This window comes from Rousettus aegyptiacus, unplaced genomic scaffold (assembly GCF_014176215.1).
Source record: "Rousettus aegyptiacus isolate mRouAeg1 unplaced genomic scaffold, mRouAeg1.p scaffold_m13_p_9, whole genome shotgun sequence".
NCBI lineage: Eukaryota > Metazoa > Chordata > Mammalia > Chiroptera > Pteropodidae > Rousettus > Rousettus aegyptiacus.
Window position 1 is genome coordinate 104309348 of NW_023416312.1, and position 17070 is coordinate 104326417.

The 17070-nt window shown below is 45.2% G+C and overlaps 1 protein-coding gene and 1 non-coding gene across 4 annotated transcripts in view; one reads left to right on the forward strand and one right to left on the reverse strand.

Annotated features, from left to right (window-relative positions):
• Positions 1-17070, forward strand: part of KIF4A (kinesin family member 4A) — a 74542-nt gene that overhangs the window by 35904 nt on the left and 21568 nt on the right. For all 3 annotated transcript variants that reach the window (XM_016132625.2, XM_036226815.1, XM_016132626.2), the window contains exons 11-18: positions 1289-1421; positions 3099-3157; positions 3272-3377; positions 7335-7391; positions 8368-8553; positions 12685-12788; positions 13692-13836; positions 14571-14681. In XM_016132625.2, the coding sequence (XP_015988111.2) occupies positions 1289-1421; positions 3099-3157; positions 3272-3377; positions 7335-7391; positions 8368-8553; positions 12685-12788; positions 13692-13836; positions 14571-14681 (901 nt within the window). The remainder of the gene's footprint in view (positions 1-1288; positions 1422-3098; positions 3158-3271; positions 3378-7334; positions 7392-8367; positions 8554-12684; positions 12789-13691; positions 13837-14570; positions 14682-17070) is intronic.
• On the reverse strand, positions 9281-9409 carry LOC118608165. The gene has a single exon (XR_004952957.1). It is a non-coding gene; the product is annotated as a small nucleolar RNA SNORA33 (small nucleolar RNA).

A 17070-nucleotide genomic window follows, 5' to 3' on the forward strand; every position in this document is an offset into this window, starting at 1 on the left:
ATATCGAATCACTATGTTATACACCTGAAACTAATATAATATTGTATATCAACTATACTTGAATTTGAAAAAGTATCACTACTTTGGAGCTTGCCAACTTTCCTGAACGATGCATGCAAGTTTTTAGTTTAACAACAGTAAGGAAACAAGGAAATATCCACAATCTAATATGAAATTTACTGGTAGTTTATTTTTATGATCCACATTTTAATTGAACATTCCTTCACAAGAGTCTTAGGAAATTCTCGGCAGTTCAACATGAGACCTTATGGGGTGCCACACTGTTAACTTTCTGATAAAGAGCGCGCTAAGATCTTCCGTGAGAATTCATGGGGGTTTGAAGCCGGGTGACAGGACATCTGCCCCTGAAATTCCTTTCTGTCCTTTATAGAGACCGAGAACAGCTGTTTCCTATCTTTTTTCTCGTTACCATTGCCTTGACAACTATTCATTTTCCCTCAGTCTCCTTCAGACCAAATCTTCATATTTCTTTTGATCTTTTTTTTCCTACCAGTCCTATTTTGAGGTCCTTTGAACAAATGATCCCAGCGGATTACAAAAACAACAACACAAAACCAAAAACGCACTTCTGATTGGTCTGCTTTATTAGTCTGGGACCGATATCAAGTAATCTGCATAAATTCCAAAGGTTCTTATCTCCATGTCTCCATCAAGCTACCCCTGTCTCTTCCGCTGGTATTTGAAATTGACAGCATCGTTGCCACCACCCACTCTAAGCAATTTAAAATTGATAGACAGATGGACAGGAGGCTCTGGGTCATCAGTTCGAAGCGAGGCAAGCACTTAGAAGGGAGCCCTGATTTATGGAGAATTGTGAGATATGCTCTTAGTGGCCGCTGGTCATCGTTTCAACTGTCTGACTTCTTTAAATTCTATTTCCCGAAACTTTACATTAACTGGGTCGACTTATGTTGACAAGGTTACATTTAGACCCTGAGCAGTGTGAACGCCACCCGCTCTGAACCTTTCCTCTCCCTACATCCCTAATATTTATCGGGGACTGAGGGTGGGAAGGGGAGGAAGAGACCACGTGCCTTAGCTGCAGTTAGCTGTCACTTCTTACCTACGCGCCACAGAGAGAAAGATGCCAAACCGAGGTCAGCCGTTCCTATGGCAACCATATGTGGCCCTGACATACTTTTTCCAGACTTAGGGGGTAATTTTAAACCACTCCCCAAGAGGCCTATGGGATATATTTCTATCTGCCTTTGCTAGAGGCGTTATCAATCAGGGAGTTTTTTCTAATACATTCCTTTCCTTGTTTTAGTGTGGAACCGTCAGAGAATCTCCAGTCTTTGATGGAGAAGAATCAGGCCCTGCTGGAGGAGAATGAAAAACTCAGCGGCGGTCTGAGCGAAGCCGCCGGCCAGACAGCCCAGATGCTGGAGAGGATCATTCTGGTGAGGCCTTGGGACGTTTAGTAGCTTCGGTGTCTGAAACACTTGCCATGCTTCTCGTTACGAGACACAGATTATGTGGAAAGTGGATGAGTTTGACCATGTCGCCCGTGGAGTCCCTCTGAGGAAAATCCGCAGGCTTATACTGAAACATACAGAAACTTAAAGAATTAGACAGTGAACACGTATATACCCACCACAAAGAGCTGACAGGAATCCCATTTCAAAGTAAATTCGTTCTAAAACATCAGAGAAGAAAGAACCAGGTCCCTCTGTCACCTTAATTCCTGCCTGATCTTTACCCATAATACCAAGTAACTGTCCCTCGATCTCTCTTTGCTCCTCTCTGTGTCTTCCCCTAACACTGTCACATTTCATATCCCATCCTAAAAACTGCCATGGTGACATAAGGGCTGGGAAACATTGTAATTCCTTTAACCTGTGGTTCATTTCCAAATAGTGGATCGCTACGTAACCGATCACACCAGTTCTGGACCCTCCTGCCTGTGTGGCGGTAACATCCGGGTCAGGGCACGCTGGCTGTCGCTGACGTTTCTCTGCTAGTCTAAATCCAGCTCAGTCCGCAACAGCACAACTATTGCCAGAAACAAAAATGAGCTTCCACCAAAACGTCATTGGACATCTGTAATTCCTCCACCTTCACGCCTCATTGTGCTCTCTAGTCGACGAAGGGCAAGCGAAGCTGCTTAAAGATTCCTTTCAAGGGGGCGGGGTCCCATGCCCACTGTATTGCCCGTGACTGGCTCACGGTGTGGATGGGGTCTAGGGGATGTTTATTTGCCATTTTCTGCCACTGTGCTGCATTTTATGCCTTTGGAGTGACTCAAAGCTGTGTCTCACGTGTATGACAGTGTGGCAGACGTAGCCAATGGTGCTTGTTATTCCAGCCACATACCCACCTGACCTTTCTAAGGTTGTTACAATGGCCACCCAATCGAGTTCCTGTTTGGTGTCCTACCAGAACTTCATAATAAGTACGCATTTTTTTGACCTCTGTAAACTGTCCTTCCCAAATCTTTTACAGCATCTAGCATGTTATGGATACTGATTAAAATCAAACGGAAGCCATCACTCACCCCTCTAAAACGTAGCTGCCTCCGCTATTTCTTGTGCCCCCCCCTCCTTACTTTCTTTTGCTAAAACTAGCCTACCATATCAGATAGTGTAACTTGGAACAAACTCAGCTCATATTCAGTGTGGGGCCCTTTCATGTTTGCAATGCTCTGATGCTGGAACCGGGCACCAGGATAGTGTAGGAGGCAGTTTAAAGGAAGTGCGTTTTTTTTGTTTTTGTTTTTGTTTTTGTTTTGCAAGCAGCAGGGGCTAGCATGCCACGAAGTGCTGCTTTTTCCCCCAGTTGCAATGTTCTGTATGGAACTGAGGCCTCCCGCCCCACCCCACGGTTGAGCTTCACAGTGAGCCTGAGACCCAGCTGCTTGGGTGCTATTTTTAGTAGCTCATGTTGACTGAAAGGCTAATTTCCATGGCTGTTAAAAAAACATATTTCTCACTAAGTAACGAAAGCCCACTAAATCCTCTATTACAGCAAAGGAGGCAGCCTGTGTACCTAGGTTTTAATCCATGGAGATAGGCGAGAGGGCATAATTAGGCGAGGCTGTCAGGCACTGCCACTGATCATCTCCTGGGTCTTCGTTGCAGACAGAACAAGCGAATGAAAAACTGAACGCCAAGCTCGAAGAGCTCAGGCAGCATGCAGCGTGAGTCTCCTTCCCCATGCTCCTTACCGACCCGTGCGGCCCTAGTCTCTGCCCGTAGGTCCCCCGGCCTTTGCGCTGCGATTAACCCTTGCGATCCTTCGTTTGAATTTTCAGCTGCAAAGTGGATCTTCAAAAGCTAGTGGAGACTTTGGAGGACCAGGAATTAAAAGAAAATGTAGAAATAATTCGTAACCTGCAGCAAGCGATTACCCAGATATCGGTAAGCCAAGTAGGGACCATGGGAATAGGCACATTGCTTTCTTCTGGCTCATAGAAACATGTCTCACTGTGTGCCTTTCACCGAAACAGAATTGTGAAGTGAGAGCGGAGATCATGCATCATTAGATATGATGTGAATGTGAATTAGCAAAATCACTCGTAAGTTACTAAACAATGGCGCATTAATATTTCGGTATTCTAATCCAATACTGGAAGCAGCAACATAGCAGTGCAAGCTTCCTGGGTGACACGAGCCGCGGTCATTGATTTGCTGTCCTTTCCGTGGAGGCTAACTTAATCAGAGGCCCGGATTTTAAATAAGCTAGCTTCTGCCAAATAGCTTAGAACAGCCACAAGATACTGTAGCTCTCTTTTATAACCAGTAATAAATTACTTCGAATGATCGTTCTGCTCTAAGTTCCCCCCTTTTATTTATTTTTAGGATTATTATAGTAGGTGTGGGCAGGATGTTTTGGGGACTGGGAGGAGGGTATTTGTCTTTTTTCCCCAGAAGAAAAAAATCTTATAATTTCACCACCCTAAGAAGCCCTTTTTCTTTTTCGTGTTTCTTCTCCATCTTAGTCCTTTGGCATGTATGCTTTTTTAATGGAAATTATATTCTATTAAGGGGTCTTGGTTCGTTAAGGGGTTACACCCTCTTGCTTATTATTCCGAGTCAATCATGTGTCTGCAAATGCCTGCTGGTGATTCCTAACTCTTGGCCAGAGGTTTTAACATCACCAGAACAGTGAGTCTCCACCCCAGGTCTTGCCCAGTGTTTTTTTAGGGTTGTCAGAAGAACATTATAAACCCATCCACACCTATATTTTACTCTAAAGAGTCAATGAACAAAATATTGGATAGTATTTTAGGGGGAGAGGGTCAGGATGGCCAGTTGCTGGAAATTAAATGAGTAAACTCCCAAAAGACTAGAAAGCAATGCTTTGGTTTAAGTAGCGCTGCACAGAACTATCCCAAGCAGTTCACGCTGACAGTTCATTCATCCTACAAACAGGCCACGGGAATAGAGAGCCTGGGCTCCAGAGCCAGACAGACCCTGGTTTGGAGCCAACTCTGCCACCCCCTGGCCGTGTACTCTTGCTAGGCACTGGCTTTATATCAAAAGAAAAAAATCTAAGTGACTCAGGTAGAGATCACAGGCATCGCTCAGCCTGTGCGCTCAGGGAGCACCTGTCATACTCCGGTCCTGCCTCGACGCGGGGAGTTACCTGCACTTTGGCTCAGGCAGCGGTTTTTGGTGTGGATTGCTGTGCAACTTTTGGTTGGAGATTGTTACGGTTTTCATGGCTCGAGCTAAGGAACAGCAGAGCAGTCCCATCCGGGTAGCTGTCCAGTTATTGTCAAGAGTTCCTCTCGCAAGCCTTGTAGTTGGTCACTTGGTCATGGTTCACAGGTGGTGGGACACCTCGGTGGTGAAGAAGAGGGAAGGGAAAGGAGGCCCGAAAAACTAGGAAGCCCCTGTCATGCCTGCTCTCTTCCTCATACATCAGCGACGTGCGCAAAGGGCGTTGGGAGCACAAAGGAAGGGGCGAGGAGCTGCCTAGAGAGTTTAGGGAGGCAGCATGGAAAAAAACAGGTCCTAAAACGTGGATGAGTTCACCGCACAAAGAGGAAAGGGCAGTCTAGAGTAGCAGTCCAGGTGAAAAAGGAAACCCACCACGCCAGGTTCATGAAATAAGGGAAGGCACACCCTCAGTGAGCATCCAGAAACATGGCTGCTGCCGGGCGCGCCGCACAGGAAGTTGCTGGTGGTGGCTGGCTCGGAGCAACTCCGTGGAATCGCTGTGTCTGCCACTAAAAATCACTTGGCACATGCGGCGGGACTGTGCTAAAGGTTGCCACAAGCTGATAAAGCCCTTGGCTTCCATTCACTGTCACAGTTAGAACAAAGCCTTTGACCACGGCTCCTGCTGGACCCTGAATCAGAGTTCTTCACATGCATTGTTGGGAGCCCCTCCCAGTTATGTGTTTCTTTGGAAATCCACAACAGCGTATCCCGTGGCTTTCATTAAGACTCACTAGGGTGAAAGCGAAATGTTTCCAATGGAAGTGCTGTGCCCTTCATTCTGGATTAAAACTATTTTTATTTTAAATGACAGGTGAACACCCCCTTTTCAGTTATGAAGGCACCCATTGTTCCCAGCTCTTCCTCCTGGGGCTTTAAGCGCTAAACTGTACCATTTATTCCTTTAAAATGTAATTCAAGCAAACCTCCTTGTTACATTTACCTGTGAGGAATTCATGCCGCCCTTTCAGTTCCCACAAAGTCATCTCTCCAGCGATTTTGTCCCCTCCTCCAAGACTGGTTCCATAAAGAGCATTTCGCATGCCCAGCAGCGGTATCGCCTGCAGCCTCTGAACAGATTCCATTCGGGAGGGCATCGCTGGTTAACAGAGCTCAGCGTACCCCGCTCATCACCTTCGCAAGCCATTTGTTTTTTCACCTTACGAAAGGTTCCCAGTTGTACCCTTAGAATGACAGCGAAAGACGCTGTTAGATTGAAATAAATCTTATCGTTGTATATTTACATTAGGGTTACGAAGGCTGAATCGTGCCATGTTTACGTACAACATGTCATCAAAGCTTAAGCCATTGAGCCAAAAGGTAAATCCACAGTAACAACATGTCTCCTTTAAGTATTAACCTGGCTACTTTGATCCCGACCCTCAGGAAGGTACTAGAAAAAGTCTCCAAAAGCCAGTGTTACAGGCCCCACCAGTTTGGATAGGCCTATAACTAGTCCTTTTTCTAAAACTTACAAGGCACGAGAGAGGAAAGGGTAACTATTAACTTATCATGTAATGAAGTGCTCTGGTTTTTCCTAAGAAGGGTTGACTGTGCCTCGCCCTTAAAGAGTCGGCAGTACTGTAAATCATGGCGACAAACGGAGTCGAACACTGGGCTTTCTTTGAATTCTCTTTGAGTCTCACTAGCTGAGAATTTCTGGGCAGAATAAGAGAAATGCTTTACATACAGCACTTACTAAAGGCCTCTTTGCTCTTCACCTTAAAGGTACTGAGATTTAAGTTTCAACAACTATCTAATGTTCACTGGGCTGGTGCAGAGACTCCATGTGCTAACCCTAAATTCTTTCTTGCTATCGAGCCAATAGCTCCTTCTATGACCTATGACCTTTGAACATGTGACTTTCTGGAAATAATCCTTTCTTCCCAGGGCTTTGCAGACTTACTTAAACAGAAGTTGTAATCCATGTTTCGATGCCAAATCTAGCCTGAATTTCAGTGGGGAGCACAGAGCCTGCTCACATGACATCCTATAAACAGATCGACCTTAATAACTGGTTTGAGGTTTCCCTTCTACTGCTTGCTCCAGTGCCCTTCTCTGGGAAGGAGTCCTCACCTAGCCTGTCACTGCCCGGGGTGGCGGCATAGGACCGGTTCCTCTGTAGGAGAGGGACAGAGGCTGCAGCATATTTGTCTGACCCCGTGAGCACATTTTCCTGGGGTATTCGCCTGTAGCGTTTATTCCCTTATGAGGTAGGCTCTTGCTACCTTGACTGACTGTAAAATAGAAATCAAAAATAGTTCTATTCGCTTTTCTGCCGCTTCGCCTTTATCTGATGTGTCTGTAAAATGGGTTAGACTTTGGCCTGTTGGAGTGCTTAAGTGATTCACTCTGGCCCAGTGACCTCTGGCCAAGCAGGAGAGGTGCAGTAGATACGTCAGTGGCCACATGACCCTATTTTTTTTTTACAAAGACTTTACAATCAACCTTTATAAAAACGATACTCCTGAGAGCTGGGACGTGGAAAGGTGGCTGCTGGAGTCTCTATGACTACAGAATGGGTCTATATACACTTGGTCATATACAAATGGTCTCCATATACACTTGAGAAAAAAATTTTAATAACCAGGATAAGATCTACTAGTAAGCGCTTCAGCATCTTTTCCTAAACTGAAACATGTGTCATTGCAGGAGGAAAGGGAGGCCTGCATGTCTGCAGCCGTTGATACTTCAGCGGAACCGGAAGCTGTAAGTAGTCGGCCCCTTTGCGTAGAACTGGAAGTTCAACTGTGCCATTTCCTATAATTTGCCACTCAGCTGAGGAAGAGAATCCCTGATTGCTGCCATATCCCATAGAATGCCTTGGAAACTCAGAAATCTTGAGTATAAATCTCAGCTTTGTGACATCCCTAACTTACACAGACCGTATCTCCAATAGGAAGCCAGCGATGGGTGGCAGGGCTTCTCAGGGATGTCACTCTCCATATTTGTTAGCTGCTAGTATTCTGCCTCAGCTACCTAGCAAGTTAAAATGAGGGAGGGAACAAATTAGGAACTCATGGCAAAGTGAAAAAAACCATTAGGGAAGAAATGGAAATTCTTTCCTCAGCATCCATTTCTACAGATGGGAAGGTTAGGGACTGAAAGAACCAAGGAAAATGTTTCGAGCATTCAAGTTGCAAGAACAGAGCAAGTGTATTAGACGTTGGCTAAAGGTTATTGAGGAAAGTCGGAAGGGAAGGCCGCACAGTGGTTTGCCTGAGACCACTTTTTCTCCCTAAAGCAAATATATATTGGCAGTTTGCATGTTCTGAAAGAAAAATGAGGCAGAAATCAGGTGCTGGAGATCAGCTCCGTGAGAAGAAACAAGGCCTCTTCTCCATCCCCTTCATTCCTAATGTGCCCTTTCCAGAGCCATCTCTCCTCGAAGGGCCCCCAAGAATAAGTAAAAGTGAGAAGTGTCAGCCAGGTCAATAAAGAAAAAAGCAAGAAGCTCAGTTCGCTCTAAGAGTCAGTTACAGGACAGAAGAATTAAGATGGTCGTGAGAGCAGGGTAGCGGGCTGGGCCAGTTTACGACAGATGTGTGCGGCGCATGTCTGAGGGGCTACAGTTTGAGAAGGACAGCGGAACTTCGAGTAGAGAGGAGGCTGCGGGACTCAAAGCACGCCCGGGGAGCTCCAGTGGCTCGTTTGTCCTGCAAATCATGAGCCTGGCCTTTTCCAGCCGGTGGAAAGCAGTCCGGAGAACAGCAGGTCTTCTGACACCTTCACCACCCAGCACGCCCTGCGTCAGGCTCAGATGTCTAAGGAGCTGGTGGAGCTGAATAAAGCCCTTGCGTTGAAGGAGGCCCTAGCCAGGAAGATGACGCAGAATGACAGCCAGCTGCAGCCCATTCAGTTCCAGTACCAGGTAAAGTGTCGGGCTGCGTTTGCTAATGTCTCCCATCCCCTTACCTGTGGGAAGAAAGCACGCACACCATTTTTGATGACGATAAGACAACATAACGTGTGTAGGACAAGTGGACTTTACACTGTTGGTTCAAAAAAGACAATACATTCAGGACAGGGGACCTGTCTGTAGTTTTGTTTCATTCGCTCTAAAATCTTACCTCCTGCAATAGGTTTTGATACATAGTTTGAAATGTTATAATTAAAAATGGGCCCCACTTGGAGAAATTTTATTCTAATGACTATGCTTGGATTCCAAGGAAGATGCATCTCTTAGTAGTCTGCATGTCAGTTATGAAGAGACTTGGAGTGCATATCACGTGACTTGGCAAATGGTTCAACTTTTTCTTCGTGGTGGTTCTCAGCGGCTCTTGCTAATTAATATGATTGATCTTTACTTAAAGACGAGTCTTGGGCTCTCAGTTGTCCACAAGGTTACCATTGCTCCGGACCTCGCTGTTCCCATCCAGCTGTACCCTGCTGCCCCCAGAATGTTCTATGCTGGTGTCAGGAAATCCCTGTTGGAGTCGTGCATTTCTACCGCCTGCTCCCGTAAACTTTCAGAAAAAAAAAAAAAAGAAAAGCATTTGTACTCTGATTTCTACCACTTTTTCCCACCAAGGAAGAGGTTGCTTCCAAACTAATAACCGAGTTGCCAATAGAGTTTTGTTGGTTTTTGTTTTTGTTTTCCTTATAGCCATTTTCAGGGACCTTAGTGACTGCAATGTCCATAAGGCTCGTAACATGGCTCGGCTATTGCCAACTTTCCCCAGACTCTGCAGAAACCCATTCGGGTAAGCAGGTTCATTGGCTGGCTCCTATAGAGGTTTTAATTCCTTTTCATTATCACAGTCTATTTAACTTTTTAAAAACTTAATCTTTATTTATGTCAAACAAATGCGTGTATATCATTTTCACAAGTCAAATAGTACACTACTCAGAAAAATGAAAGCCATCTCCTGCCCACCTACCTTCTCCCCTGTTCCCTAGGCTTCTACTTTAATTCCTTCAGCTGTTTCTTCTGATATTTACCTCCATGTTTCTAGAAAGAGTTGGTACTATAACATGTTAATTTAAAAATGTAAGCATTATCCATTGACTTCTCATTATGAAAGATGGGAATACAGCTGTCTCCTACAGCCACCCCTGCGCACCGCCTCACCTCTATCCAAACGATTCTGGCGCAGTGTTCCAGTACATGAATATTTAGTGTTTACATTTTTGTGATTATGTAAATATGTTTTACTGCTGAGCCACATAGTATAATACGATTCCATTTCCTTTCTTGTACAGCTTTTCATATTTCCTAGAGTTAATAATCTCATTTTTTCATTTAATTAGTCTTCTATGTACCTCACGTCCACGCCATGTATCGGCTTCTTTCTTCTTGCCACGTGACCTCCGGAGGTCAGATTTCAGCCATTTCTCCTCCGCTAAGACAGCTGCCACTCACCCAACTATTTTCCTTTTCCAAAAGTTTCTCTATATGTTTTGGCTTCTCTCTTCATCCTTGTCTATTTATACCCTCCTTTTGGGTCATTTTAGTGGGACTTCAGGGAGGGAGTAATTTAAATACCATAGCTCCACCCTCCACGTTAACAGATATAAAAGGCAGCTTTTTTAGGTCGAATGTGTTTTGGCCACTCTGGGATAAACAAAAGGTTAGTGGCAAGGCTGAGGAGTTAATTCCTCTCTTCGTGTGGTCCCGCCTAGAAGCGAGGGGACAGGACACATGTCCGCCCGGCGTATCCCCAACTCCAGGAGGGGACACCAGTAAAGAGCCATAGCTGCGGCCGCACTGAGATACTTTGTCCTTTTTCTCCTTGAGACCAAACCTGAAAATTCAGAGCAAATACATCCTTAATGCAAACAGGACCTTTTAATCACAGCTAAATCACTGTCTCTCTTTTTCTAAGAAATAGGTCATTTTTTTTTGTTCTAGACAGTATTTTTCCATCATTGTGAAGCATCGCCATAGAAAAACTTGAGGAGGTGGAGGTTCTGATCAGTGACAATAACCACGAGTTATGGTAGGCCAGGACTCAAATGTTTGACTAACTCCTTTGGCAGCGTCAGTGAGACAGTTATTAACTGAACGCGGCACGCATACTGAAGCGACGCTACTTTCTTACCATCCGATCGGTAAAAATAGGAAAGTGTAGTTGAATCAGATGTTGACGAGGGCGCGGGGAGACGAGTGCTTTGGCAGCATCTACTATCATTGACGGCGTGTGTCCCCAGGATCCTGTGACTCTGCTCGTGTCTACCCTAAAACAACCTTGAATGTGTATGTGCACACAAGGCACATACAAGATTATTTCATTTTGGAAAAATCCAGAACAAGCTAGATCCATGTATGCAATGACAAAATAAATCTCTGAGAGCAAGTAAGAGAAAGGCAAGTGGCAGAGTAGCATTTACAGAAGATGGAATTTTATTTATCTTCCGTGTGTTTCAATAGGCGCATACGCATATACACACATTCCTGTGTGTGTCTCTTATTTTTATATCTATTTACATATTCTAGATATTTTCTAGACATATATCTAGACATTATTAATTCTATATATATGTATTCTATGCATCTACAGATATGTATGAATGTCTAGGAAAAAACATCTGGAAGGTCTGGACCAAGCCCATAATAGTGGTTACTTCAGGAGAGGGGACTGGAATTTAGGCAGCTGAGGGACAGTCCAGCCGACTTGCCTTTTAGATGTATAATCTGGACTTTTTTTGCAAGAACGTTTTCACGTGTTCTGTAAGTGTACACACACAGACATGCACACGCATGTCGGTGGCAGTTTAAATCTGCAGGGTAACCGTAAAGCAATGAGATTGATTGTTATCGGTTTCACTGAAGTGGCTCCATGATTTCCTGAACAACAGCTCTTGCCTGTTGAGAAAGCTTCCTGAGACAGCCCCACCTAACCTGCCTCTGCCTCTGTGTCATTTCGATACTGGTCCAGGGCCTGCACATAATGTCCTCGTCTGCCAACCAGCCAGTCAGCCAGTTTCCTTTCATCTTTTTCAGTTTTGATAACAGGAAGGAATCTGTCCATCGGGTTTTCCCAATCTTGGAAACTACCAAATTTCACTTTCTAGAAATCGTTTCCTAAATGCATCCAGGACCACAGTTGCCGTTGAATACATATGTCTGAAAGTTCTGAACTTAAGAATGTTTGTGTAGCTCTTTACAGTTTACAAAATGTCTTTACTCTTTAATCTTCTTCGCTATTCCCAACAACCCTGTCAGGTAAAGTGGTGTTCTTTTCTGTTTCCATAGCGAGGGAAACTCTCGGATGTCCCCAAGGCCAGCCCCAGGCTCAACGATTCGCCAGGGGGACCACAGGGCTCAGCACACAGTCACGCTCAGGGCTAAGAGTCATTACAGTGAAAGGCTGCGTAGCAAAACCAGTCAAGTGAAAGGCACACGGGGCAAAAAGTCTGGAGGCAACCAGGCGCGGGCTCCCAAGGGTCCCTCCCAGCGGAGTCACACAGCCGTACCACATTTCTCCAGCAGTGGCTTGTGACGATGTGTGTGAATCACCGTCTGCCAGGGACAGTCCCCTGGGCCGAGGAATCCAGGGTTCTTACCACGGCGCATCCATGCAGGCGTTCCCTTAGCACACAGCGTAAGCCTGGCCTCCCAGAAGGAAGCGTACGTTCTGGAGAAATCGTGTCGCTTGCCGTTTCAGTGCAGTGAGCCGCTCTAACCTGTCAGGCCACAGGGGGAAGCGTACTGAAATCCAAGTCCCCAGACATGAGTCAAGGCCAGCCTTGCGTGCGGGCCTCGCGGGCTCGTAGGCCCAGGCCTGCCATGCTAACTGTTCTGCACAGAGGCTAACGCTAAGGAGAGGGGGTGACTTTCCTTGTGATGCTTAGGTAGTGAGGGCTGGACTCCGGGTTCCAGCCCATGCTTTGGCTTCCGAGCCCATCCCTGTCCCATCGGATCGCATTAATCTCCATCAAATCAAGAACAAACATTTTCAGTGTGCGACTGAAGTGCTAGAATTGAATGCATAGTTCCTTAAGACATGGAACGTTGAATGCCTGTAATGCCTTCTTTCTCTCTGACCTATGACATTTGTAGGATAGCATAAAAAATCTAGAATTGGAAGTCATCAATCTGCAGAAGGAAAAGGAAGAACTGCTTCTTGAACTTCAGACGACAAAGAAGGATGTCAACCAAGCCAAGTAAGAATCAAGTCTAAGTGCCATGTCAAGTTCCTACTATGTGGGAAAAGCTACGGAGGAAGTAGGGATGCAAAAGAGCCATTTCCTGCCCCCGCAGGACTTACCCTTAGTTATGGAGGGGCGGCCCAAACAAAGGCAAAGTTAAATAACATCTCACGATGACAGTTAACGAATGCCATAACACAGCGTATGATTGCTAGCCAAATAAATCGCTGAGGCAGTAATTGCTTTAAGAGGTCAGAGGCCGGAGATATGGGTTCAGGCTGGCAGGATCAAAGAAGACCTTGTAGGATGTTAGTGTCTGAAGTGGGTTTGGACGTGGTCAGACCTGCCAGACAGCAACAATTTCTTTGTCCCTCCACTGATGGTACATTAGCTTGTGAACAGAATCGGTGTCCAGGCTTGTAAATGAAAAAGCAACGTAGCCATTCCTTAGCCAAGAGTAAAGTCAGGACAGATACCCGGGACATTGTCCTCTCCCTCAAACCTCTGCCTTAGTGGCCATTCGACCTTCTTTTTACTCGGTGACTCTTCTATCTCTCTATTGAGTCTAAAGTTCGTATTCTTAGAAGTCATGCCGAACGTGCGCTTTCTCTCTCAAACTCGTGTGATAATCATCAGAATTACTCCTCACAGCTTAAGTGAAATGAAATGGCTTCAGAGAAGCATCCCATTCACACATCGCAGGGTGCGGGGTACGGGGTGGATCGAGGCAGTTGCTTATGGACTCATTGCGTTAAGGCTCCATTACTGAGGCCGTTCGGCTCGGTTGGCTGGCATTCACCTGACCGCTCACCTGTGTTAATGCCCATGAGGGTTGCGAGCCTTCGGCTCTGATACCCGGTCCGCAAGCCGGGCTTGGCCACTGCCTGTCTCCATTGGTACAACGTCTATGTTTATTAGGTTGAGTGAGCGCCGCCGCAAACGTCTCCAGGAGCTAGAGGGTCAAATGGCTGATCTGAAGAAAAAGCTGAATGAACAGTCCAAACTTCTGAAGCTGAAAGAATCCACGGAGCACACCGTCTCCAAACTGAACCAGGAGATACGGGTATGAAGCTCTCATCCTTGCATTTGCCCTACTGAAATGCACAGACATGGGAGTTAGATGACAGCGGGCTTTCCAGGTGAGAACGTAGCGGGCGGGGTCATCGTTCTGAGCGCGCAGATGTCCACAGCTGGCCTCTGCAGGACACCATCCCTGTCATCACCTGGAGTCTGAACAACAAAGCCCTTCTCAGACATTCGGGGCTTAATGTCGGATCCTGTGAAACCAGAGGGCAAAGTTACCTTAGGAAGTAGTAGGGGTATCCTGACCCCCTTCCATGGTCATGTAGGATAACTTCATAAAGTAGTTGCAAAATGGCAGACACCTAGAGAAAATGTTCAGTTATGGAATGTTCAGTTTCTGACATCCGCAAAGTAGCGGTTGCAGGCCATCGGTGGTGAAACCTTTAGAATACAGTGGCTGCTGGGCGGCTTCGTCCTTGAGGCTTGGTAGCTACTTCCTTGAAACTTTACGTATATGCAATGAATTTAGGGCTGGATGTAGCCTGTAGGTACGTTTTTGCTCTTATTTCTTCACAATGTTCATTTGTGTAATCTATACTTGGGAGCCCTGTGCAAGCAGAGCGAGTGGTAACACAAGCCTAATCAGAAAATGTTGGCAGCCTTCTGAGCTCAGCTCCGGGTTCTCTGTCTCCTTAATGTCCAGTCTGTCCATCTGCACATCAGCCTCCGGTAAAGGCAGGTGACTGATATTCGCACTGGTTCTCGTTTTTACAGATGATGAAAAACCAGCGGGTACAGTTAATGCGTCAGATGAAGGAGGATGCCGAGAAGTTTAGACAGTGGAAGCAACAAAAAGACAAAGAAGTGATCCAGTTAAAAGAACGAGTAAGTAACTACAACTCCTCAAAGGCCGACCTAGTAAACCCTTCTCTGGGCCGACTAATGTTAAATCTTCTCAAACGACTGGTTTCTCCAAACAAAAATGTGGCCCATTCACGAATTCAGCGGCTGTTTATTCAGTATCCACCGTGTTGACACGGTGCTGTCCACTAGCTACCGTGGAAAATAGAAAGACGAGTAGCGTGTGAACTCTGCCTTGTCTGAAGAGGAAGGTGAGACATAGCGTGGTTCTCACCAATGTAAGGAATAAGGAATAATGGCGTAAAACACCACAGTCATCGAGGAAGGGAAGCACGCTTCCGGCGCGAGTGCGCAGACAGTATCTGCACAGGCCTTGAATACTAGGGAGGATTTTGGTAGCGATGAGTGCGGGCCGCCTTCCCAGCAGATGGGACAGCAGGAGCAAAGACACAGACGTGACAGCTTCGTAGGCACGAACAAGGACTGGCGGGTGGGCCGGGAGGGATGAGGGTGGTGGTGGAAGATGGCATCGGAAAGACAAGGCGAAGCTGGAGTGTTAAAGATCCGAGAAGTCTGAAAAGGGTATAAACATTTTCAAGGTGTCTGAGAAACGAAGTAGCATCAGCAAAGCACCGCTTTAGAAAGATGCATCTGGTGGTACTGCGCAGAACGTGCCGAAGTTGTCAGAAGCCAGAACACAAGGTCCCGCGCCATCCGGGCCGACAGGAAGGGCCTGCGTTACAGTAGGAGCAGCGTCCTGGGAGAGACGCCGGAAAGGCCGTGAATCTGGGGACATTTGTAGAATGGCTCAGAACGTGATATGTAGTGAGGGCCTCTGAGGACTCCACCCAGCAAAAGAAGCACAACTGATAAAATTTACAAAAACAACCATTAAAAACCTCGAAATTGTCCATTCTTTGCATACAGCAAATAAACAATTATTCAAGGAAATCAAGTAAACCTCAGTAACCCATGCACAAGGTGGAGGGAGGGGAGGGATCTCTACCCTGCAGCAGAAGGCCGGGAACGCTGGGCCTGGTTACCTTGACCATAGGTAACCAGGATGTAGGTTCTGCGTCAGGAGAGGCAAGCCAGAAAAATAAGGCCTACCGCCCCACTGCGGAAGCCTGCTCAGAGAACAGGACTGTCACTCAGAGAGGGAGGTTGCTGTCCATACCCCAGGTCCTGAACAGTAGTGCAGAGCTTCCGCCCAGGGGGAGAGGCAGGGAGAGGCAAGCCGTAGCAACAGCCGTAGGAATGCTTGCCTTCCCTGAGAAGACTGCCCTCATTTGGGGAAAGAGTTTGGGGAAGTTAAAACCTAAAGCTGCTATCAACCAAGAATCTTATAAACAGCAAAATTTTCTTTCAAAAATAAAGGCCCATACATTGTTTGTGTGTTGCAAACAATGCAACGTTCAGCTGATGTATTATAGATCATATACCTGAAACCTATGTAATTTTGTTAACCAATGTCACACTAATAAATTTAATTTTAAAAAGACACCAAAAAGGCAAAATAGAGGCATTCCCAGATAAACAAAAGCCAGTGAATTTGTTTTTAGCAAATCTAACAAAAAATACTAAAAGAACTTCAGACTGAAAGCAAATGATACTACATAGTAATTTGAATCTGCAACAAAAAATAGAGTACCAGTAAAAGTATTACATACATAATTTTAAAAGGTTAATTGTGTATTTATTTTCCTTTCTTCTCTTAACTGATTTGAAAAGTAATTATATAAATCAATATGTATAAAGTCATATTATTGGACCTTTAGTATAGTTGTATTTGAGAAAGGAAGTGACGTCAGATGGTAGAGTGAGTACAGGAAGAAACGATTAGACCCAGAACTGGCAAGTAAGAAACTCTGTAAATATATGCTTGTTTTCTTTTCATCTCTGCTTGTTTAAAGGACATAAATTATATAAAATCTTAATTATAATAATGTATTTTTGGGTTACGTATTGATGTAATATGCATAACAATAATAGCACAAAAAGGGAAGAGAAAATAGAGCTATATAGGAACTACAGACCAATATCTCATGAACATAGAAGTGAAAAATCTTCAAGATGGACTAACAAACTGAATCCAGCAACGTATAGAGGGAATGATACACCATGACCAAGTAAGGTCTATCTGAAAAAAAAATGCAAGGTTTCTTTACCATCTAAAAATCAATTAATATAATATCAGATCATATCAGTAGAATAAAGGATAAGAAGCACATAATCATCTCACTAGACACAGAAAAAGCACTTGACAAAATGTAACACATTTGCATGATAGAAACACTTCAGAAACGAGGAGTAGAAGGGAACTCTCTCGACCTGACGAAGGGTGTTTATGAAATCTCACTATATACCCAATCATGGGATAGCTAAATCGTGCAATAGTTCTATTTTTAATTTT